Source organism: Agelaius tricolor, unplaced genomic scaffold (genome assembly GCF_023055355.1).
Source record: "Agelaius tricolor isolate 1412-34295 unplaced genomic scaffold, bAgeTri1.0.p SCAF_44, whole genome shotgun sequence".
In the NCBI taxonomy this organism is placed as follows: Eukaryota; Metazoa; Chordata; class Aves; order Passeriformes; family Icteridae; genus Agelaius; species Agelaius tricolor.
The window spans coordinates 3869320-3894078 of record NW_027269304.1 but is presented as its reverse complement, the minus strand read 5'-3'; the positions used below and the strand labels follow the sequence as shown (position 1 = coordinate 3894078).

Here is a 24759-nt window from a genome sequence, read left to right as displayed (position 1 = left end):
GACTTGCCAGCTTGGTAATGCAGGTGGGATGAAAGGTAAACAACTGACTCAGAGAAAGTAAGTTCTGCAATATGGTTTCATCCTAAATTGGTGTAAAAGGCCACAAGAATTATATTGCGGGATTAAAATATTTGAGCTAGGCAGAAGAAATATTGCAGTTGGATCGAGTGAAAACATTCCACTCCATGCTTCATCCCGACTTGAGCCTTTTCTATAAATTCAGCCTTCATAATGACACTGCAATGTGCAGCCACCTCCAGGAATTACACAATAATTTACCTCATAGCAGAAGATATAATGTTACGTGCCATAGTAACATAGACTAAAAATATTGTAAAGCCTGGAAATTAAACATTTTGGCAGCTTGATACATGCACATTGCTGCTGACATGGAGGCTGTCTTCAATTATATTGCAGTGCAGGTGTGGGAACATGAGCAGGGAAGCATCTGCATGACTGAGGGAGCATCCTCCCACATCAGCACTGTCTCAGGCATTCCTCTGGTGCCTCAGTCCCCAGTGACTCCCAGACCCCATCATGGACTGGCCATGGCTCACCTGGGACTGGTACAGCAGCTCCAGGAGAGGGCCAGGTCCTGCCCTTTCTGCCAAGGTGGCAGCATCACTGAGAGATGGAAAAGTCTCCTGTGCTCACCTCCTGTGTGGATAAGCTCTGCAAGCTGAGACACACAAATCTCAGCATCTCAGCTATTCTGCAAGACCAGGTTTTCAGCTGGACTGCAGGCTTCATCTATGCCTGTTCTGGGGCTTTAGCACACTAGCAGGGTCTGCTTTCCCCACTTTGTGATTGTGGGAAACTTGAAATAGACACACATGCCCAGAAGAGATGATGTTCTTTCTGACACCAGAGACGATGCAAATGAATGCCTAAGTGACATTGCTGGGGGCAAAAGCCAGATAATTTCTCACTTAATTTCCACTGCACTGCTTTGCTTCTACACCATATCCACACTACAGTCATCCATTAAAGGCAGAGAATAAAACCTTGTCAGTGAATCTCAGACGTCTGGGAATGTGGCAGCTGGGTCCTCTGGCACAACGGATGGGACATTTTGCTGGCAAATGCTTTGTAGCCTACACCATTTCCAAATAATGTCTGCAGCTGCTTTGCCTGACTTGATCCAGCTGAATAAGCCAAAAATGGTACCAAGGAAGAGAAGACACAGGAGGAGAAGGAAGTCTCCTTCCACACATAGCAAGTTAATTCTTGAGGGCATCATGATTTGTCATGGTACGTGCCCCAGGGGACACATGGCTCCCAACAGCCCAGTGCATACCTTACCAGGACCAGGCTCCTCATTGCCGCCTGGCATTATTTTTCCTGACCTTAGTAAATGTGCAAGAATCAAAGACAAGCTAGCCTGAGCTGAGATGGCTCCTTCACACCGAAGAAGGCTGGTAAGAGAAAAAGATGGGGCCACACCAACACCCTGTGCCCACACCTTTAATAGACAAAGCAAGCAGGCCTTCTCCCACCTGGGCATTGTTTGTCCCACCATGGAGTCTGTGCACACCTCTCCACATGAGTAAGACATCCCACGTTCAACCAGCAGTTGCTTGTGACAAACTATTGGTGGGGTAAAGCACCCAAGACTGACAGGATTTAATGCAACTGCTGCTGAAAGGACATCAAGTCAGTACAAGAGTGCAGCTTTTAGTCTTTTTATGTAGTAATTGAGGAAGTGATATTTAAACTTCCCAGCTTACTCTACAGTCACTGCAGAGCCTTATCCCAAACCTACTGAGGTCATAAGAGACAGATGACTTTTTCTCATCTGAAGTGCCCCAGTGCCAGATTTGCTGACAGAAACAAATGAACACATACTTCTTTCTGGAGACTTCTCACTTCCTCATGCAGACTGTCTCTCTTCTCCTGGCCCAAAACATGCCTCTCATGAGTAGGAGACACATCCTCAAACTCTCAGCTCCTGCATCCCCTGTCCAGGGGTTCACACTTGCCTCACACTGCTGACCACACAATAGGTTTCCAATACAAACACTGCTTCCTACAGATTAATAGCCTCTGCTTTAAACTGTGTTTTCAGAGGAAATTTCTGCTGTGGAAAAGGGGCAGTTCTTGGAGCACCTTCCTTCATTTTTACTACAGTATGTCATTTTGATTAAAAGTTCTCACTTGATTTTCTTTCTTTCTGTTACCCCATTTTATTTCTTTTGCACTGATCACATTACACTGAATTGCACTACATTGCAATCTATTGTAATGTCCAAGTATTTTCACTTGTTTTGATAAAGTCTCAAGGAACCCAGAAAATCCTGGGAAGAGAATACTTTATTATCATAGCATTTCAATTTGTGCCATAGGCATAAGTTCTGAGAACTGCAGTTTACCGCAGGGCAGATGCTCTATGTTCAGACAGTCCTAACTGCAAGCAAACCCTCTCCAGCAACAATCATAAGTCAAACCTACCATCTCAGAAAATAAGTCCAGCAAATAGCAAAAATACTGAATTCATAAACAACAGCCTGCAGGAGAATGGCTGCTAAGTCCCCTCAAAACCTCTACAGGGGTCATCCTCCCATGGCAGAGGGGAATGTTCAGGGAGCTGGGGATGCTTGGGTTCAGGATCTAGTCTGCAGCATTCCCTTGGCCACAAAAATGCTGGAAGCAGGAGGCTTCCATCTCATTGCAGGACAACTTCTTGACACGTTGAAGCTGGGCAGATATTGAACCCCTGTCACCGTGAGCTAGGCACATTGCTCAGTGCATACAGAAACCGAGGCTGGGGAGGGTGTATGAGAAGCCCCCTCTGAGACAAGAATCTCAGCAAGAAGTGGGCTAGCCAGGGTCTAACGCTCAGGAGGAAAGAAAACACATCATCCCAACCCTCACCACATGGAAGCACTGGACAGTTGGGCCATTGAGCTTGGATGTGATGGGAACGTAGACTTTACTCTCCCATCACTGTTACCAGCTGCCATGCTGTGAGGTATGGCAGAAAAAGAGCAGCTGCGTCACATTCCTGGCCATGGACACAGTGGGCCATGAAGTGCTTTCCACTCTGCTTACTTTGGGGATCTCGGCATTTGCTCATTGTCAAACACAATTTGTCTGGGAACTGCCTGATTGATTTGATAGCTAGTCTGGCTGCTTCACACACCCCACATGTAAGGTCATCTGATGCCTGAGCCACAGCTGGCAGCCCTGACAGATGCTGGGCATTTCGCAGGGCTCAAAGCTCCGACAACTTGCTGTTCTCAACCATGACACTTTCGTAGTCTCCAGTTTTTTTAAACTCTGTGCGCTGACATAACACAGAGGAGACACAAGCATGAAAAACAGAATTAAATCATAATCTGAGTTGCGTGATCTCACATGGCTATTTCTCTTCTTTGAGAAACCACACTACATGCAAGGCAGTTGAGTTCAGTCCTGCAAGTCCAGGTCAGCTCTAGCTGTTCCTTCCTTGCTCACAGGCAATGCCTGTGTGAGGCTCAGAACACTGGTGCTTGAATCATAGAATCACAGAATAACACAATGGTTTGAGTTGGACGGAACCTAAAGTTCATGTAGTCCCAACCCCTGACACGGAACTACCCCAGGAACTGTCCCACTCCACTATCACAGGTTGCTCCAACCCCTCCAACCTGGCCTTGAACAGTTCCAGGGATGTGGCAGCCACAGTTTCTCTGGGCACCCTGTGCAGTGTCTTACCACTCACATAGCTCTGCTACACTAATCCAAACTGCAGCTTTCCAAAATCAAAACTACTGTAGGTCTCATGGCTTTCTGATTACAGCTATCTTTTCCTTATTGTGTTTTCACCAAAGGACAGCTGTCTGTAATGAATAAACAAGAGCAAACAGGAGCGGACCCATGAAACGCAGAGGATTCAGCAGCGTGCCTCACCCTTGGCATGCCACATCTGGCTGGACACCAAGCTGTCTCAGCCAGCACACTGGGGATGCATTACCTGGTCAGCCATTGTCAGCGCTGTCTTGAGAGCCAGCAGAACAATGATCTATTAGCAAACCCTCTGTAAAGCTGTTCCTGCCTTTGCAAAGGAGGATTGCAGTGCCCCTGCACCCTCTACGTACAGGGAGAGTGTCCTTAGTGCCCAGAGGGGACCCTGGGAGCTGCCTGGGTTGGGGCGAACTGATCCTGCATAAGGCAAACTCTTAAAATCAGACCCACGTGCCAGGTCCTACACAGCATATTACTGAGCTTTTAACACATCATCTTTAAATTTCCACCTCTAGATATTTTGGGGCAGTTCATTGTAGCTGCCAGCACAAGGGGTCTCAAAATTACTGTATTGTAGAGGACAGAAAAATGTTTAGTAACATAACCTCCCCTTAAAAGGAAAGAAACAAACCAGCAACAAAAGACTTCATAAATTCTCACTATTGCTTTTATAACCACGAATCTTGCTTAAAGGTAGGCAACACATCAGACCTGTAACACTGAACAATCATTAACAGAGAACCATTCCCAGCTGCCACCAGGGTCCCTCTGTGGGTACCCTGGAGAGGGAATGGTCCCATGGCTCCCTTCTGGGGATGCAGGAACAGAGCCCTGTGCCACCAGCTGCATGCCCTTCTCTCTCCTCCCATCTTCAGGGACCATGGCAGACATTGTGCAGCAGCATCCCATCACTGCCCAGTGCACCATCCTCTGCAGTGAGGCTCCATGAGATTCGCAGCCACAGACAACCCAGAAGTCTTGGCTAAGGCTCCAGAAGAAATTACCACAAGCCCTGGTTTCCATCCCTCAATACTAAAAAACCCAAACCTCAACACTGATCCAAAGAGCAGCTTAACTTGAACACTGGTATCTGAACAGAGCACTCCCCTTTCCCAAGGGAGCGTCATTCAGCTCCTGGAGCCCCAAACCCTGGCACCATCCTGGGGTGGGGAGGGGACAGGTTTGGCATGGAGGTCTGGCTGGAAGATGCACCCCAACCCACAGCCTCCTGTGTCACCACTGCTGGCTGACGAGATAGATGGATTTGACTGAAGGTAGCCAAACTGTCACTCAGGAGGCGCCCCCTCGGTACTCCTCTGGCTGGATCTACTGGAGGATGGGCCTGCCTGAGCCCCTCCTGTCAGGGATTTCAAAGGGAACAAGCAGCTGAGTGGGGATCTGACAGCTCGGCCGAATTAGGGCTATTTGCATGCTAATTTCTACCGTGCTTAACTCACTGGCAGACCTAGAGCGAGAGGCAGTCTCTGCATGTTTGGAACAATGCTTGACTGATCTAGCTGCGTTAACGAGCAAATTATGGTAATTTTGTTATTACAAATGCATAGAAATTTCCAAAGAGTAGAGCAATACAATATGTCTTCTCTCCTCCTCCTCACTCCTAAATACAGACCTCTTTGTTTATACACACTTACCTTGCTTACTTATGTTTAGATATGCACAATGTCTTACCTCGACAGGAGGAGGCAGAAATTATGGACAGAGCAGAGAGGGCCACCAAAGCAGAGTGGTCTGCCTTTGCCACGTGTGGGACACTGGGGACCATACCCTCAGCTGGAGTAAAGAGCAGAGAGCCTAACTGACCCCAGGTGAGGATTGCTCTGCAAGGGGAAAGTGGATCAGTAGATCCAAAGGCTGTAGGCTTTCTAGCATTTCATCTTCCTGCCCTCTTCAGCATAATTTCTAAGTTAATTCAATGAAATAATATTTGACAACATCATATTGAAAATAATATAGATTTTATCTATATTCTGTGCAAGCACAGTAATTACATTCCTGACAGATGAGAACCAAAACGTTTCTCTAGACTTCCAAGATTCTGGCAGACCCTCATGCAAAATGTATACAAGCAGAGTATAAACATATACCATTTACCTGACTGTTTCATTATTAATTAAGGGAATAATTTGTCAGCTGGTATGCAATTTGCCCCAGCTGGATGGATATTTGTGATGGCACATCACATACTCCATCATAGGTGATGAAATTTCTCTGGGATTTCTCTCCCAAGACTACAAAAGGGTGGGGAGACACTTCTGTGGAATAGCCTCAGACTTGGGGAAAAATGCAAAAAGTTGCTTAACCAGAGAAAGCCTCATCAGCACTTCTGCCCCTTGGTAGCAGGCCTTCTGACTGTGGCATTGAAGCCTTGGATATTTTTGTGAGCATCTACAGGGGCTGAAGTTGTCTTAGGGGTGCACCAGGGGTCATCTGGGCTTGGGTTTGAGCTGCATGAACTCTCAAAAAGGTACAGGTGGCTATAACCCAAACACACATACTTGTCCCAGTCACAGCAGCATGGAGCAGGTGGAGACAATGGCACACTTGGGCGTCACTTCTAAGCTCTGAGGAGGTAACTTGCAAACTTTCTGCTTCAGCAAAGAATTGTTAAGGTTTATTCCTCATTTGCTTTAGGTCCATCTAACATAAGGGGCCAGAATCTCCTTTTACTCTCGCTGGCCAGAACAACGTCAGTGTAACCAAGCAGTTCCAGCATAATGCTGGACAACAGAAGAGGACCTGGTTCTCTGATGCCCTCTGACATCCCACATACTGCAATTTGGTTCTCTGCCTCTGGTTTTAGGCATTTTATCTCTCAGCTGCTTCTCATTTATTTCCTAAATATTGTCACGAGATTACAACATGCTGTTGCCAAACTTTGTCAAAGGTAGAGCCAGATCAAAAATAACTAAAAAACATAGTTTAAAAAACCCTAAAAATAGTTTAAAAATAACTAAAGAAACTATGAATAAAGTCTTCAGTGTGCCAGTGGATCCAAATTCCACCAATCTCTACAGACTGGATCCTGATAGTCCCACTCATCCAAATGTTTGCCTCCTAGCCCCTCCAGGACACAAGACTGGCATTCTGGCCCCCTGCACCCCTTGCTGCAGGCTGGGTGCCAGTGGACTGAGGAAGGATATTATCCCTTGCAGACTCAGTATGAGGAATAGCCCAAACAGGAAGAAGTCAACACAGCCTTACTGCTCCTCAGCCTCAATACCTGCCAGCCACAACTAAAAAATGCATTTGAAAGCCACGTGTTTTGTTTGCAACATCATCTCCTTCCCCTTCACACGTTAGAGTAAGCATCTTCTCCTAGATAAAAGATTGCTAATGACAGCATTGCTATTTTTTATGCCTTTCTTTTCAAAGCCCAGTTTTGAATGTCAGTGTTTTCAGGTCCCTTTAGTCGGGTAATTGCACATAGACTTCTTATAAAGGAAATTCATTTGTTCAGGGTCACTGCATGGTTTTTCATTAAAAACAAATTACCGGTGTTCAGAAAGGACATCTGGGTTTCAAGAGTCCCATTAATGACTATATTCTCAGCATCACTATTCTGGAGAGTCTACCCTTTCCTGTCACCCAGTATGCAGAGCCTGCCAAGAGAGGAGGGGATGGGGTGAACAGCAGCCCTGGGGAGGGGAAAAGGGGTGGCAGAGCAGGGGCTTCAACCCTGGAGTTGTGAAGAAAGAATGGGGGAAGGAGACAGAAACTGAGGGGAAACAGGGATTGCTGTCCCAGCACTTCTAACTGGTACAAGAACTGGAATAAGGATTTAAGCAAGTTATCATGGCTACTTGCATATTACCAGTGTCCAGCTCAGCTGCAGCATCATAAGCATGATGGCAAGGTGTGGTTTGTCCAAACCCCTGTCTCAGCAATGAAATTGCTGCCAGCCCTCTGGCCCAGTGCTGTCAGGATGGGACACAGCTTCTGGGATGGGCTGCTTGGAGCAGGCACACATACTGTAGCTCTTGCACCACTCCTCATGTTTCGCCTCTGTATCCTTGCCGATGGCCACCATCTACCCCACACATGGAGAACACTGACTTTCAGATACATCTTGGGAGCAGACCCACGGACACAAGTTGTGATCTGTGAAGAGAGACCTGAGCTGGTGCTGGAAACAAGTTGGTGGTTTGTGAAGCTACAAAGGATCAAGAAAAGACCCCAGGCAAGCAGCACTGGTCCCTGCCACCATGCCAGCTCCAATCAGCAGGGCAGCAGAGCCCATGAAGGAGGACTAACAGCACTGGAGAGAAAGCTCAGCCTTCCAGAGCTGAGGGAGATACTGCCATTGTATGGTCTCTGTGACCAGCCAACAGCTGCTGCAGAAGCTGTGCTTCCATTCGAACACTTCACCTCAGGAAAGGGCTCTGAGGCCCCCACACTGGCCACAGAGTAAACCCCCGGGAAATATTGCATTTCCTAGTGTGCACCCAGCTTGGTTCTGCTGAGCTCCCAAAGTGAGGTCTGAGGCAGTAAAAGGAGCAGAGGAGGCAGAAACTGCAAGCAGAAGACAGCACCATCTCCATCCAAAGAAGAAAACAGCCGCAGGACCATATCTCTGTAATAGAGCAAGCACTGCCAGGTGGCACAAGGCTTCATGTTGTAAGTACATGACTGGGTGGAGAAGATGCAGTTTGCTCCAGCCTGTCTTCCCCAGAGATTTTCCTCCAGAAAAGCTGCTGGGAAAACACTTTTCCATGTTTCCAAAGCAACAGCACCTTAGGGGCACAGTCACAGTGTGAACAAATAGTAACAACAGTACCAAATTATTGGGGATAATTTCTGCATACAGCATCTTAGTAACCTGTGGGATCCTGTGCCCCAAGATGATGCTGAGGGCATGAATCTAGTAGGAACCAACAGTGGATTAAAGCTTTAAACAGACAATGAAAATACACAGAGAGCTGCACTAGACAAAATGAACATTTACAAGGAATATAAACTCCCATGTTCAAGGCATCTGCCACCAGAAAATGAGGGTTAAAGAGAAGTGTCCATTCTGTGCAAGCTGCTCGAGGCACTTCTATGTCCCCTTCCCCAGGTGAGATTGGTGGCTGTTCCTGTGGTCCTGTGGCTTCCCACGACATACTGCATGACAGAGTCAATGTTGATGCCTGCTCCCAGCATGTCCAGGAATAGCAATAGTCACCAATCTTATGTTGGATCTACCCACCTTCCTCCCATCATTAATAGTCTCCCAGAGGAAAAAGTGAGTCAGGCATGGGGCATGGACCACAGGCAAACAGGATGCCAAGCCAGGGGCTGGAAGAAGGTTCCACTGGACTGCTGCAGAGTGAGACCATGGTCACAGGATGGAAGAGTAATGTGCAAAGTGTTTTTTCCCAGTCTCTGGGTAGACATTAGGATCTTCCCTATGACAGAAAAGATCTCTATAGGGCTCCCTCCAGCCTCAAAGTGGGATTCATGGCTCAGTCATTTAAGGGTAACTAGAGCAGAAGTGTCTCTTCTGCGTGGACTGCTGGCACCACTCCTTTACAGAGAGGGGCCTGATCTCCATCTGTAAACAGCTTCCTGACTCCATCCCTACTCACAGTATCAGGCAGAAGCATATGAATTTCTGCAGCACATTTCCAGCAGTGCCTCAGTTGAAACACTGAGTCATGGAATGACCAGTCATTTCAGGATGGAAAGGCCTTCAGGCAGTCTCAATACCATTCTCAGTGCAGGATCAGCAATAAGGCCAGGGCAGAATACTCAGGGCTTCACCCACCATGGCCTTGAAAATCCTCAAGCATGGAGACTACACAACCCCTCAGCAACCTGTTCCACCACTGGGCTCATCTCCTGGGGGAAAATGTGGAGACTTTTGTCATACCCAGTTGCATCTTGCTTGTTTTGAGTTCTACCAGTTATTTATTTGTGTTAAGGGGGCTCAAACCAGAACTATTCCCATTGTGGGTCCGTAAGTTCCAAATGAGGGGGGATAATTTCTTCTCTCCAGCTCCTGCCCAGGACAATGCTGACCGTTCTCACAAGCAGTGCAGATAACAGACTGACGCTCAGCTCTCAGTCTGCCTCATCCCTGTAGCCCCTCCAGGAACTAAACAGTCTTCAGCCTGTTTCCTAGCAAAGTGCTCCTTTTCCTGGTGCAGGGTCATTTGGTTTGTCCTTGCTGGGTTTCCTGCCCCTCCCCAGCCTGCCTACGTGCCTCCACATCACTGCTCTGCTCTAGAGCCTGCTGATAGCATCATGCAGGTTGGCACCCTCTGAGCACTTGATAAGATGGACTCTCTTCTAGTTGTGGATGAAGCTGTGAACCAAGAGAGACCTCCAGCCGTACCCTGCAGTTCTGTGCGTGGTACCAGCACCCACCTGGAGTGTGCCATTAGGCACCACCTCTGAGCTTGACCACCCAGCCTGTTGTTTTCCACCTACGTACACATCTGTCCCCACCGTGGCATGTCACTTGCACCCTGTGACATCAGAGCACTGCTGGTGCTGGCACCTCAGCACAGCTCAGACAGCTCCCCTCCAGTCAATCCTACAGGGTGACAGCCACCAAAAGGCAGGAGAAGCTTGCAGGGCCAGTGGCCTGCAGAGGAAACACATTCATCGGAACCTTGAACAATGCCAGCTGTCAGTCCCTAAAGCTCCAGACTGAAATCAAACCACATGTTTGCTTGTTTGGTTCCTTCAGAGAAAAGCATTTGAATAGTTTATTCTCTGCCATAGCAGACAAGCCACATAAAAATGGAAATTCACTGCTGATATGCAAGTCCCTTGTTTTGCAGGAAAGGAAGGAGGAAATGTGAAATTTTGAGCATGTGTTTGAACAAGTCATGGAGATGCAGCAGAAACAGGCTCCTATGTACCTCCTTGCCTGTGGGAGAGATAAGGAAGGACCTGGGTCTGGCAGGAGGCAAAAGTGCTCCTGCTAGGATGAGCTGTGATGGGGGCTGGAGAAAAGATAAGGACAGAACGTGAAGCTGAATCCACACATCTTGCAATTTCAAGAGAGTGTGAAGGTCTCCCGTGCCCCGTAGGCAAGCTGCAGACCCCAGCAGGTGTGGTACACCCAGCGTGGCAAGGGCTGGGTTTACTCACATCAGCAGGGGCAATGGCAGTAGCAACAAGCGTGCAACAAAACACTGCTTATGTGTTATCATGTATACATTTTTCCCATGTCTCTAACCACTTAACTCACACAATTGCTTAATTACAAGCAGAAATTCATGGCTAATGATTAAAAATCTTATCAAGGAAGCGCATTTCTAGCAAAGGCTCCAAAAACTAGAACAAGGCAGAGGCAGGTCATGAGATGAATTCCTGAGAGCCAGCAGAACAAACACATGCCTGTGCTTGGGCATGAGAATTTGGCCATTTTGGAACAAGCAGAGATGTGCCAATAGTAGCAGACTGTGTCTGTCACCTGCCTTACTGTCAGCCCCTCAGGGACTGTGGTGCTTACCCTAGCAAGGCTCTAAAACTGGTCCTGCAAAGGACAGGAGTCAAAGAAGGATTGAGAAGGCATTTTGGTTGCTAGTTAGCAAATTCTCACTTAAATGAGACGGAGAACCTACAGGAATTGCAGCTGACCTTCACACTAGCTGGAGCAGAAGGTTGTTATTAAAGGAACCAGTGAGAGGAACAGTGCAGTTATTCAATATAATAGGTCACACAAGCCTATATGTAGTTAAAAATAAAATCTATTACCTGGGAAAATCGGCTCAGATGACTCTACATCACTGAACCTATACTGCACCTCCTCTGGCTGAGCACCATTAAGCCCTACATCCTGCAGCTCTGCCAACCCACCCTAGCAGGTGCTCCCAAAGAATTGGTAACTGCCCAGAAAAGACAGGAGTGCTGTTGCCCCACCACTCCTTGCTGCCAGCACCCAGAAGTCACCGTCCTACTCTGAACTGAGTGTGGATCTGCAGCCAACAGTGCTAAAGGATGGCATCAGTGATGTGACATACCTCAAGAACCTGCTCTGCCCACCCCAGGCACCTGCACAACTTCTGCTTCTGTTGCCACACAGGCAAGCAGTAGCCAGCAGCTGGCTCATGTAGCAGTAGCATAACAGCTGCTGGCATTTCTGACTGCATGGTTCCAAAATGGGAAGGAAGTTACAGAAGTAGAGTGTCCTGGGAACAGCCTGGTGTCCCCATCAGTCAGGTTTGCATGGAGGAAGTCTGAGGTCAGGACATGTCCAGGCCCCAGGGCCAATGGTCTCACTTCTGGGGCAGCACAGAGGGACAGTGCTGGGAGAAACCTGGCGAGTTAGAGCAAAGCCTGAGTCAGGTGAGCAGAGCCTGGCACAGCCCAATATGGAGCAATCTCCAGGCTCCACAGAAGGGAGGCTGGAGCTCCTTCAGCATTTCAGTGCCAACAGTTTGCTTTGGCACTCTGCAGGTTATGCAGCCTCCTGTGCTGGGGAGCCTGGGTTAGGGCTACTTCACTCAGGATCACTCCGCACCTACCCTTCGGCACCGTAGCTTCTACCTCAGCACACAACATTTACAGCACACAACATTTCTCTCCTGAAATACTATTTGTTTTTCTTTTACATTTTCTTTCTCCCCTACTCTGAAGACTCACCAGGCACCATTCCTGTCAGTGCTGGAGCGGAGTAGCTGCCCTGTCCAGCAGGAGGGACGTGTGGAGGGTATCCTGGGAGGGTTGTACTTGCCAGCTCGCGACCTGAGGAATCAAACCAACAAATCACCACGTGAGCATTGCGACAAGCAGACACGGTTTTACATCTCCCCAAGCACCCAGAACACAGCCATGCATTTGTCATCACTGCTCTGCGAGGACCAGCATGGGATTTCCAGCCTGGCAGGGAGGGCAGGCACAGTTTTGTTTTCTCTATAAGCTGCCACAAAGCTCCAATGAAGTGCAAGACTGGAAGGTGAAGAGCAGAGCTCTGCAGGGAGAGGAACACACCCGCCTGAACTCCAGCTGCTCACCCCTACTCCCAAATTCCTCTAAAGCTTAGATTTGTAAAGTCAAAAGCAATGAAATGGGAAATAACACAGATCTTAATGACATTTTGCCAGAAAACGCTCTAGAAAATCACATGCAAAAACTGAGACTGAGATCTAAATACAATGCTGGGCATTTGTTTTATCTCTTGTTAAAGAAAAAGGAACAAACACAAGGCATTGAGACATGAAGGTGGTTTAAAATATAGTTTGTCACAGTGCCAGAGGAAGAGTTTAGATTTACAGACACAGCCTGATGCACTGCTCTTTCCTTAGCCACAAAAACATGGGTTTTAGTCAAGTACCCACAGTACTTCCATGGAAATAACCCCACAAAAGCAGGAAGTGGGATGTCTTCCATCTCCCTCTGCCCCTGGACCAGGGGTCTGGGCTACCCCCTCTTCCTTTACCCTCTCCCAGACACATCTCCTATCACCTTCGAGGACATGTGTCTGCTGGCAGTGCAAAGACAGGAGGTCAGATATCATGGCTCACAAAGAGCCACAGAAGTGTTTCCTCAGTCATGCCTGGACTCTGCTCCCGTGTGGAGCTTCTGGAACCGTCACCATCCCTATCCCACGATTTTGGGTAAACCACTGTCAGCTGTGGACACAAGAGACCCTCCACAGGAGACCAGAAGAAAGGGATGCTCCTGTGATCTCATCAGGCAGGATCCATCCCTCATCCCAGAGGAAATCCTGGAGCCCACTCATGGTCTTCTGGGCTCCCATGGCATCCTTGGGCACAACACTTAGCCAGGACAAGTTGCTTTCAAGACACACAGAGGTGCCTGGTAGCACTGACCCTGCAGCACCATGGCTTGGTCAGCAGCTGGGCCAAGGCTCTGCAATCCACTCCCAGAGTGAGCATCACCCACACTACTCAGGCACCACTTTAGTCCATGGACCTGCCCCTTAGACCAGCCCCCGCTGGCTGTGCCACCACCTCTGCCAGACTGCCAAGTGGCTCCTTCAAGGCCAGGGGAAAATAAAGTGTGCCTCAGATCCAAAGCACAGCTCAGAGGCAGTGGCTATGTATGAGAGGTTATCATCTCTGAAAAGCTGAGTGTACACCTCAGTTAAGAGAAAGGGACTGGGCTGCATGAAACACCTGGCCCTTCCACTCTCCCAGCCTCTACAGGACAGGGACCATCTGGCACCAGTCAGCTCCAAGATCCTGTTGGCCCAAAACAGCTCATTAGCAAAAATCTAGTTTCTTCCTTAAAAGGTAGCATTTGGATCAGCAAAAGTTATGTGACTTTGTTGATTTTAGCACTACTGACAAGAAAAAAAGGCACAGGTTCTCTTTTTTCACATTGTGTTCTGTAGGCAATTGTTTTTAAGGCAGTGAACTTTTTTCAGGTCTCCAGAGCTTGGAGAGATTGAAACTGAACATTTTTACAAGAGCCAAAACAATTCCTTTTAAAGTGTTTTGGGGTTTTGTTTTTTTTTTTGAGTAAAGATTTTGAGCACTAATTTTATTTTTATCTAAAAATAAAACTTTAAAATCTTCCTTTTTTGATATCTTTAAAGAAATGAGACTTCATCTGATGAGACAAGAGACAGGTACACAAGTAACTGCAAATTGTGGGTCACAATCTCTGGGTCATGGCCACAAAGACTGCCTCCCCCTACCCTGATGAAGGGGCACATGCCAAAACTCTAGCATCGCTGCAGTGATCTCTTAGCACATGCCCCACTTTCCTCCGCATTCAGTATCTGCAAATCAGGATGCAAGCTGTTCCTCTCAGGCCCTTCCTACAGAATATTTATGGTGCATTCACATCCTAAAAGAATTTAAGGTTCAAAACAATTGATTAATTTGTTCTCCAGTGCTAGGGAGAAGTCACGTCCCTTACGGAAGGGCATAATGAATTCTAATTATTCAATGCAGGCAGAAAATGGTTATTTTAGATTAAAATGTTCTCCCCTCATCACTGCCCTGCTTCCTTCTCTCCCACACAAAATTAAACGCTTTATGTCACCTCTACAGTCTGGAGAATACAAAAGTATCTGCAGTCTACATGAAGTCAGTCTCAGAAGCTAAGTTCACTGCCAGAGCTAGCAGGGACTCAGCTAACAGCTGTCCCTAATGCAGATGAACATTTCACAGGCTGACTGCTGCCATCTAGGAGCCCTCCGGAGACCCAGGAGGGAAAACAGGGCTCCCCCCTTTCTTGGTTGTATGGTGTCACTACAGAATGGCACAACAATTCTGCTCCCAAAGGTGCCTTGACCTGTGGGCAAGCTCTCCCTCCCAAAGTGCCCCACACCAACTACACCTCACTCCTCACTTTCCATAGCTATCATCAAAACCTTGACATTTACTTCAATATTTTGAAATATTACAAATAATTCACTTTCTCCGAACCACTGCCACACCCAGAATCACCAGGATCACTGTCAAGGGTACTGAGCAACATAACCATCACAAACAACAGTGTAACAAGTAGGACCTCTGCTCCTCAGTCAATACAGGAATATCTATTTGATATAACCCTAACCCTAACCCTAATCCTGTATGATCTGTTCCACAGGTTTGGGCTGGTTTCCATTACATCCCATTTCCAAATGAAATGTTCTGTCATGTGTCAACAAGCCTTCCTTGTAGGGTTCCCACAGCCAGGTCTCAGGTGGGGCCTGAGGGGAGGCTGAAGGGGCTGGCCAAAGGTGACCAAGGGCATAGCTGCAAGTGCTGCGATCCAACCTCATGCTGTCAATTCCATCCAATTTGCTTTCACCAAAAAAGAAAGACTAGAGCATCCCATTCTCTATGAGATTTTCCCCCCATGCTGGCAAGCTTCAACTGCACTAAAACAATTGATTTAAGAGAAAAACACTAATCCACCTAGTACAAAGAGAGATTAAGAAGCAGCCTCTGCTCCAGGCTGCTCTGCCTTTCTCATACAGGCAAAGCACTCAAGAGGAAATGAATATCTGCATTTTAGCAATGGGCCACACAGACATAGGAACCCAGGTCTCTTCAAGACATATTTTTTCCTGAATGTCTTTGTCCTGTGCAGAGTTAAAGATGGGGCAGAAGTATCTTTGGGCAGAGCTGCCTCCTTGCCTTGCTGTGCTGATACTGTGCAGGACAGAGCAGCTCAGCTGCCAGCTCCAGCCTATAGAGAAGCTCAACTAGAGCAGAGCCTAGCAGGATTTTCCAAGGTAACCAACAATCTTTTTCCAACAACCTCTGCCAACAATTTCAAGCTCCAAGTACCGAAATACCTTTCTGAGTCTTTCCTACAGTAGCCTCCCCACGGAGAGGCTGGTAGCCCCAGCAGCACTGGTACCTTCAGTGGCATCTGCTGACCTGAAACTGGCACACCTCCATGACAGAAGGAGCACACAGCAGCTCTAGTGCCCATTCAGCCTGGACCCTACCATCTCTTATACTGCATCACCTCCTCCAGACTGCTTCACCAGGCTCCTTCAGGTCCTGGTGAACATCTCCAAGGCAATGCTGACCCAATACTCATCTGATTTCCAGAGAGAAAATGTCTTAGGGGGAGCATGAGTGTTGTCATTGTGGAGAGTGGAGCAAACACCTCTGCTATGGGCACACCTGCACATGGCAAAGGCTCTGCACACAGAAGATAGTCAACAAATGTCCATCCCTCCATTCACTAAGAGCTGGCGACATCCACAATGAAAGCGAATTACCATTTTGCAAATAAAGCATTAATAACTAATTTTCTTCCGTAAAAGAAATTTTGCCACCATCTACAAGAGAGCTTAGCAGCAACCCTGCACAGATGAAGCAAGCAGCGCTTGGGCATCAGCAAATGTCCCCACTGCAGGACAAAAGCACTGGGGCAGAGAGCAGCCTGCAGCAGAAAACGGCTCTCCTCCCTCCAAACCACAGGGAAAAAAAAGGGAGCGGTTTAGAAGCATTCCTCAATACACCTACCTTCTTAAAAAAAAAATCCAAAGGCGGCAAAGAGCGTTTCCAAGTGTGTCTTTGTACACTACTGTGTGTAAACGTGAATCCAATTAACTTCAAATTTAACTACTAATGAAATTATCTCATTTTGCTATCAGCTCAGCTCTCATCCATGGCAGTAATTAACCACTGGGGGTTGTCACTCCCAGACACATGACACAAGGACTCCCCCAAGCTCAGGTGCTTCAAACCCGTGCAGAATTCATTACCCTGACAGTGTGAAAACCCTTCACTTTCAATACCACAGGGCACCAACGTATTTTTTTCCCTTTATCTAACAGATTGTCAGTAACAGTATGAAAGAAATGAGCCCACTGGACACGTAATTAATTACAGCAAAGGATACATCAGAAAATGTATGGGGTTCAGGTGGTGGAAGTGGGCTCACAGAGCCCCTTTGCCACTGTCTCACAACCACCAGCAGGGCTGGTGATTTTCTTTTCCACGATGCACCATGGTCTGCACTGAGGGAAGCCAGGCCTTTGCCCCTGCCCCATGCTCACAGCAGGTGTGTGATTGCCACCAGCTCAGGAGCATGGTCAAGATTGAGGCAGCACTTTGGGTTAATGGGGTAATGCCACCTCTTCAGAGTCAGAGGTTCAACACCAAGAGGTCAGCAATACTGAGAAAGTCAGTCCAGCAGTGTTGGTGAATCCTCCCACGCTCTTTGCAGGTATCATTCCAAGACATCAGACCATCTGAAATGGCCACCCAAGGTAGCAGAGACCCCTGTCCGAATTACACAAGGTACCACTGAGCGCCAGAGTGCTCCACCCAGCAGAGACCAGCACTGCCCAAGGCCCCACTTAGACATCCCTGCCCAAACCAGATCCCCCACAGACCTGTCCACAGCACAGATCAGAGTCCTCCCTCCCAGCTCCACACAGAGGCTGCTGCCTCACCTGACTCCTTGTGTCTTTCCAGAAAACTATTTTTAAAAATGCAGGTTTGCAGTAGGCAAACTGGCAATGAAGAGATGCTACCACAGCAGCCCACAGAGTTGTCCAATGAGCTGGGCAGGTGCTTCCAAGCACCATCCCATTCAATCTGGGATTCTACAGCTCCTTGCCTGGCAACCTCTGTGTGCAAGGAATCCTTACGCTGGCTTTGTGCAGAGATGCCAAGAAGCAGCTGCAGCAAGGCTCTAGCAGAATTGATAAACCACTTCCAGAAGGCCTCCCAGATGGATTAACTTGGCTTTAGACTGTGCTCTCTTCAAAATGATGTTGCATGGTCTCTAAGACTCCACAATGTGATGGGAGGAGGATGGCACCCCCGCTGTGGTCATGCTCCTGGTCCTGTCACACGGCACCTCCCTCATCAAGTGCCTTCAAACATCGCTGGCAGAGGAAAGGACCTGCACTGGTGCTGTTCTGATGCTAGGACCCCAGAGGACTGCTGGCCCCAGGTATCTGCACATGTTGCTCTCTCTTTGGTGGGCTTTGGCAGCCATCCTGCCATAGCAGGCACCTGCTACCCCAGATATGAAGAAGCTGTGGTGCCTTACAGAAAGGCATGTCATTGCTTAACACCAGAAAGAAAAAGTAATTGGCAGCAATACTTTTTGGGTACCACTTCATCTCTGGGCAGCAAGTCCAAATTTCTAGCCTATTTCAGTGAAACTGGTTACCAACACTGACTTTTATTCTGAAAAATCTGGTTCCCACTTATAAAAGCTCTTTTTCTTCTGCCCAATGAAGAACTTGATCATGCTAACCTGCTTGTTTCAACTGTTACCACAAAGAAAATGTCTTGGTCAAATGCACAGGACTGTCATCAGAAAAAGACCTGATGAGTTCCATCAATTGGCTCTTGATCCCTTTGCCACCTGGGGATGTGTGTGCGTCACCCAGCGTGTGCCCAGGGTAGCAGCATGGGGCATTGCAGTACCCAAACAAGAGAAAAGCATGTTCTAAAAGAGCTGTCTGGTTTTACACACACGAAATACTGCTCCACAGCAGCAGCACACTCATTGCTACCTCAGGTCCAAGGCCACTGAGCACATGCCCCAGCATTCAGTCTTGCCCGAAAGTCACTCAGACTCTGTATCCCATGGATGCCTGCAGTGGATGCATTTCATGCCATTCCACTGGGAAAGGAGATGTCACCAGCACAGGACTCCAACACACTGAATCGCTGCTGTTAATGAATAACTCCCCTCCTGTGCTCATCTTGCTCTATTTGTGGACATCAAACCAGTGTGGTGTGCTTACCGTGATGAGTTACCTCTCCTGCACCTAATTAGAGGCAGATAAAACAGTGGTAACATACAGATCACCTGTAATGATTTTGCTGACTCGATTATTCTTCTGACAATTAGCTCTGGCTGCCAAAGCCTCACAGGAATGTCAAAGTCTACTTCCTACAAAGCAGGTAATGTCACAGGTATGACCATGAAATCAATAATGAGGCACAGCTCTTGCAGAGGGCATTCAGGTCAGACAGAACAGCCCTTAAATTAAACATTGATAAGCAGAACACAATTATCCATCATGTTTAAGTGCCTGCGTGAAATTAGCAGCCAGGGAATGGGAGCAGTGGGGGAAAGATTAGTGGAGGAGGTATTGAAATGCGCAGTGTCCACTGTGACTGGGGCTGCAAGGGCTCATGACAGTGGCACCGTAATCTGCTATCACAGCCATAAAATTCCGATTTAGCACACTGCACGGAAACAGGGGCTGCAGATGTGGGTCTGTTTTTCTCCTCATCTGCAAAGCAGCAGCAGATGTTTACAGGACTCCAAAGCTGCCTTTCATAGCTGGTGTCTCTGTTATTCTTTCCATTGACCCAATTACACTTTTAAAAGAGAGCCAGGGCAGGTAACAGAGAAAGGAAGGAAGACCAATGCTTTCTGTCAGAGCAAAAATGCAGTAAGAAAGTACAGATGAATAACCCAGTATGTTTTCTCTGTGATTCCTAAGTAGGAGTCCTGGAGCTACAGAGTACTCTGCCCTCAGTCCCATCTCCTCTGGACAATCTCTTTTGTGCTGCTGCATAAAACTCCTGTTCCTTCTTCTGTGCAGCAACAGAGCTCTTGCACCCTATAAACAACTCAATATTCCAGCTTGTCACATACTTTTTAGGGTTGCTAGGATGAGAAAGTTTTTTCTGCAGATCTGAGATGCACCATCATCCACTTTAATCTTCAAAGACCACTTGGTTCTCTCATCCCTCCTGTAACACATGCAAGGTTAGAATTCCACGGGTTGACTCCTTCATCCAACGCACACACTCACAATGCATTGGAGGGGGCATCTGAGTGGAAAATAGGGAAAAATACCCCAGGCAGACAACATCTTTGCAAGAACCCACTCTCACCCTAATTCTTGTGTGGCCAACAACTAGCAACACATTAAAATGCACCTGCATAATTTAGCCTTTCCCTGGCCCATGATAAGTGACATCTTCAGGCCTTGCAAAGTTTCTCTCTGTTGAGCCCAGGTGAGGCTAGCAGGCCCACCAGTAGCTGGGGCAGGGCAAGGGTCCCAGGTGCTCAGAGCTCTGCCTGTGCAGGGATGTGGGGAAGCATGGGTATGCATGGGATGCATGGCAGAATGATGGAAAAATCCCACTACATTACATATACACCTATCAAGGGGACACCAAAAGGCAGGGAGGGCAGATGGAAGTGAGAGCAAGGGTGATGAGATCTTGTGGGCAGACATGTGGTGGTCTGGATCCATTAAATTCCTTTTGTGAGAAGCTTCCCCTCCCACACCTGCCTGGAGAACAACAGAGGAGCAGCAGGGGGCATCCTGCAGCAGCTGCAGCAGAGCCCTGCAGAAGAAGGTTCTTTGGGGGAAGCTGAGTCTGCCTGGCACAGCCTGCAAATCCCACACAGGTCCATGTCCCTGCACAGCTACAGCATGCCTAAACCTGGGAACTGCTCCCTTAATGAAGAGCACAGTCCCTCCCAAAGGAGGGGACAAACAGATGCACAGTGAGGAGGAGCTGGCACACCACAGAGGGCATGTCACATTTGCCTTTGTGCCAGTGCCAGACAAGGACTTTAATAAAGAAACCTTTACACTAAGAGACAGAAATGCCCCAACAACATGAATCGTGTAAACCCGGAGTTTATGCAAGCAGAGAGCTGTTCATTTGCCATTTTAATGCCAAGAAGTTAATGGGTGTGTATTGAAAAAGTTATGAAGATGCTAGAACATTTGATTTTCCTTTTAAAAAAGAAGTTAAATCTTAATTTCAAGATTAAAATTACCTTGCTATGTAAAATTTAAGATAGTGAGGACTGATACAAAAGATGTCACAAATACAGCCAAGAAGTGCACACTGTTCTGGGCTGGTTTTACCTTATTTAGTACTTTCTGTGGTTAAACTTTCTTCAGATCTGGATTTCTTTAAGGAGGTATTTTGTTTGTCTATTTGTTGTGGGTTTGGTTTTGTTGGGTTTTTTTTAATATGAAATAGACCTGAACAAAGTAAAGATCTTGAATATTTTCACAGTTGTTGGATCTGAAAGGCCCTGCCACAGCCAAAAGGATGGACCTTCATGAGCTCAGCAGGGACCCACAGAAAAGGCTACAGAGGCACAAGGACCCAACAGCCTAAGCTTGAATAAACCCCCACTGGTTCCTGGTCCAGGGGTCCGTCCCTCCACCAGTGTGGCAGAGAAGCACCTTCACAGATATCAAGTTTAAAGAGCAGGGGAAGGCAGCCCATTCTAGCCCTGACAGGATGGGATCTTCTCTTAGTCGAGATCTCAAAGATGAGGCTCTGCTTACATAACACTGAAACTGATGGAGGTCTTCAACTGGGTTTCAGGTCTGATCAAAGTTTCACTCTTCCCCTTCTTATTTCCATGGTTCACAGTGCAAGGCAGGAAGAGCCAAAATTGCAGGCAGTTAGGAAGTGGGAACTGCTGAAGCAGTGTGAGGGAAGCCAAGCAAGATTCCAGAGGTTCTGGAAAAGAAATGGAGCAGTGAATGTGGACTAGAAGCACAGATACACAAAGGTGTGTATAGGACCAAGACACACATAGGCCTGTCCTTCTGCTCTGGTCATTCCACTGGTGCCAGTTATACTGATCTGCATTTTTCAGTGTTTCAGCAGGGATTCACTGCACACCAAGTGCTCTTCTTTAAAATTTGCATTAGTTTGAAAACGACATCAAGTGTTGCCTACAAAGGCAAAAAATCCCATATGTCTACTTATCTGAGAGACCAGTTAGCCTCCTCCTGTCAAACTGACATGTTTGAAGCAGAGAGAAAAGAAATCCCACATAAAAAGAATGGGCAGGTCTTAGCCTACAAAATGTTATATTTTGGTTGAGTGCCATTCATCATGCAGTGTAATTCACAAGCAGCAATGAAATAAAACTTTTAAATAGAAATAATAAAACCAACTTTAAAGAGTTCAGAATTAAATAAATGCAAAAGAAACCAAAGTCAAAAGCCAAAATATAAAATAACAATTCCAAACCAAAATACCTCTTCCTGCTAAAGTGTAGGAAGTGCCAGTTTGGCTGTTTTTCTGCTGTTGAGCAACATGCTTCTGCATTTCATATCACCTCACATCTTTGGTCTGAACAGTCTTACACACCTCACAACCACTGCCAAATTAAAGAAGGGTTTTTTTCGTTGCCTTATTTCTAAAATGTACCGTAGCCAGCATGCTACATGCAGTGAATGAAAGAAACAGGAGAATTAAACCACGCAATGAAACAGCTTTCTGACGAATAAAGCTATGGAGATTTTAGGCTCCATTTACTCCTCAATCTAATTTTGCCCTCCAATGCACATTATGTCTGAAATGGGATCTCTTGTGGTTTGATCAGTGCTCTTAACGCATGCAGAAGCAACATATTCCCTTTATTGTTGTTTTCCTTCTGCAGCACAGCAATACTTCTAATAAGAGCAGCACAGCAGGCTTGGTGAGACTGTCTCCACAGTAATCACTGTGCTGCTGGAAAGATGCAGGATGACCAAGAGGATCAGCAGCATGAAAAGTTTGTGGTCTGGGGGATCCCTGTTCATGTAAATACACAGCCAGATGCTAAACACCCCAGAAAAATCAGCACAGGGACTGAGTTACCAAGAGATATTTAAATAAAACATTTTCCCTTTTCTTCTTTTCCACTGTTTGGATTTTTACAAATGCCCAGAAGATGTTTTCTAGCTTCTCTTTGCAATCAAGAAGACTAGAAGGAAACTTCCGTCAGTATGTCAAGAACTATGAACTCCTCTCACTCTAACAGGATTCCAGACAACTCCTTGGAGGTACAAGGGAAAAACCAAACAGTAGGACCTGTAGTATGAAAAGTAGCATTGTTAGCATTTCACTGTGGTGGCATGGATGCTTCCAAAAATAAATGGCAAGCACCACAAATATGGCATGTATGGGGAGAGGTGGCTGGCCTCTCCGCCTCATCACAAGATGGAAATCCAGACTTTTGCCAGCCCCACATGTTCAGCCCATTTAACAAACATTTAACAGTTACGAAAAGGGACATGCCAGCCCTGAGGAGTGGTCCTGCACATTACTGGGGTCCACAGCCTTGGCTCAGGCTGGTGGCTGCCCTGGGAACAGAGACAATGCTCCCAAGGGAGGGCCTCCTTCACCAGGGCTCAGATCTTCAGGATTCATCCCACAGACCTGCTAAAAGACCTTGCTGTCCACAGATAGCTCAGAGGGCTCATACCAGACCGTGCAGTCACCTCTGGGACCTTCCCAGGCACTGGGAAAGTGTGCAAGGAAAAATGGTGATGGCCTCTGAAGCACCAGATGCCACCATGGCCACTTCATGAAGGGCACTGAGAATGCTGATGGCCTGATATCCCACCCCACCATGAGAGGGGCTGCCACTGCCTGGGATGTGCTGTGCTGTGATTGCTGTGATATGAACTGCATCAAAAGGTCCTACTGGTACAGGTGCTGCTTCAGGGCATCTGTATGACTAATGATATGATATGATATGACATGACATGACATGACATGACATGACATGACATGACATGACATGACACGATACATTATGTGATATCAGGAGAGGCAGGGCAGCCCACCTCCTCCTCCTCCCAGCCTGGCAACTGGGATGACACTGCACCCAGGTCTGAGAACTACACAGGGTGGCCTGGAGAGGGTACTATCCAGGCAAGCCTTCAGGCTGCAGAGCCCTGGGCCCCTGCCATGTCCTGGTGGGCTGGGATGATCCCCAGCTTCATGATTCCCAGCCACGTGTGGGAAAGCAGGTAAGCTGATCCAGCCAAGCAACCAGGAAAGAGGGGAGGACATGGCTTTCCAGAGACCTTGTAAAGGAGAGCACTGACACGCAGAGAGCTTTTGGGAGCAGCAAGAACAGAAGGAGAAACCCAGAGAGCACGCAACCCTGCCTCAGTGGGAATCCCTTTGGTCCCAAGCCACACCATTGCACCCCTTGCCAGCACCCAAGGATTGATGATGCTCTGGCAGATCCCATCCCTGCTCAGGACCACGGTGTGTCCAGCCAGGCTCAGTGCAGTGCTGCTGTGCCAGGAGTGCCAATGCTCAGCCAGATGCCAGGCAACCCGGGGCTTCACTGTCCTACCTGCTCCTATGCAGACAGACAGACAGCCCTGTCAATGCTGACATGGGTGAACAGGACCCAGCAGCCTGCTGGTGCATCCAGAAATGGGAAGACATGAGTATATTGACAACTGGCTATTCGGCTTGCTACATAAGCACAGAGGAAAAGAAAATCTAACAGCTTCCACCAGTCTGTTTTGCACTGACACTAAACCATTAAACTCATGCTGAAATTTTTCATCTCACAAAGATCAATATTTATGATCTGCATCTGGAATTCATCTGAGATGGAGGCATTTCCAATCCAAGCATCATTGCTAATGTCATGAGTGTTTTTCTACTCCTCACAGAACAAATATGTACCCCCTCAATTTTTACATCTTAATTAGGGTTCAACAAAGTCCAAGTCAACAACCTATATGCTATCTTTCTGCTATTTAAGTAATGGTTTTTTAATCCTGGAATAACTTAAAAAGCTGAAATCAGGCACTTTACCTAGATTCTCTGATGGAAATAGTGAAGCTATAGAAATGTTGACACACTGGGGGTTTCAGTATTTTCCACCAAATATTCTCAGTTGTCAAGTTTG

General features: G+C 47.3%; 1 protein-coding gene across 5 annotated transcripts in view; it reads right to left on the bottom strand.

Annotated features, from left to right (window-relative positions):
* The window catches only part of PAX5 (paired box 5), a 137530-nt gene that overhangs the window by 24123 nt on the left and 88648 nt on the right, over nucleotides 1-24759 (bottom strand). For 3 of the 5 annotated variants that reach the window (XM_071455113.1, XM_071455116.1, XM_071455114.1), the window contains one exon: nucleotides 12319-12420. The exons of the other annotated variants lie outside the window; for them this stretch is intronic. In XM_071455113.1, coding sequence (XP_071311214.1) covers nucleotides 12319-12420 — 102 coding nt within the window. The remainder of the gene's footprint in view (nucleotides 1-12318; nucleotides 12421-24759) is intronic. 5 annotated transcript variants of the gene reach the window in all.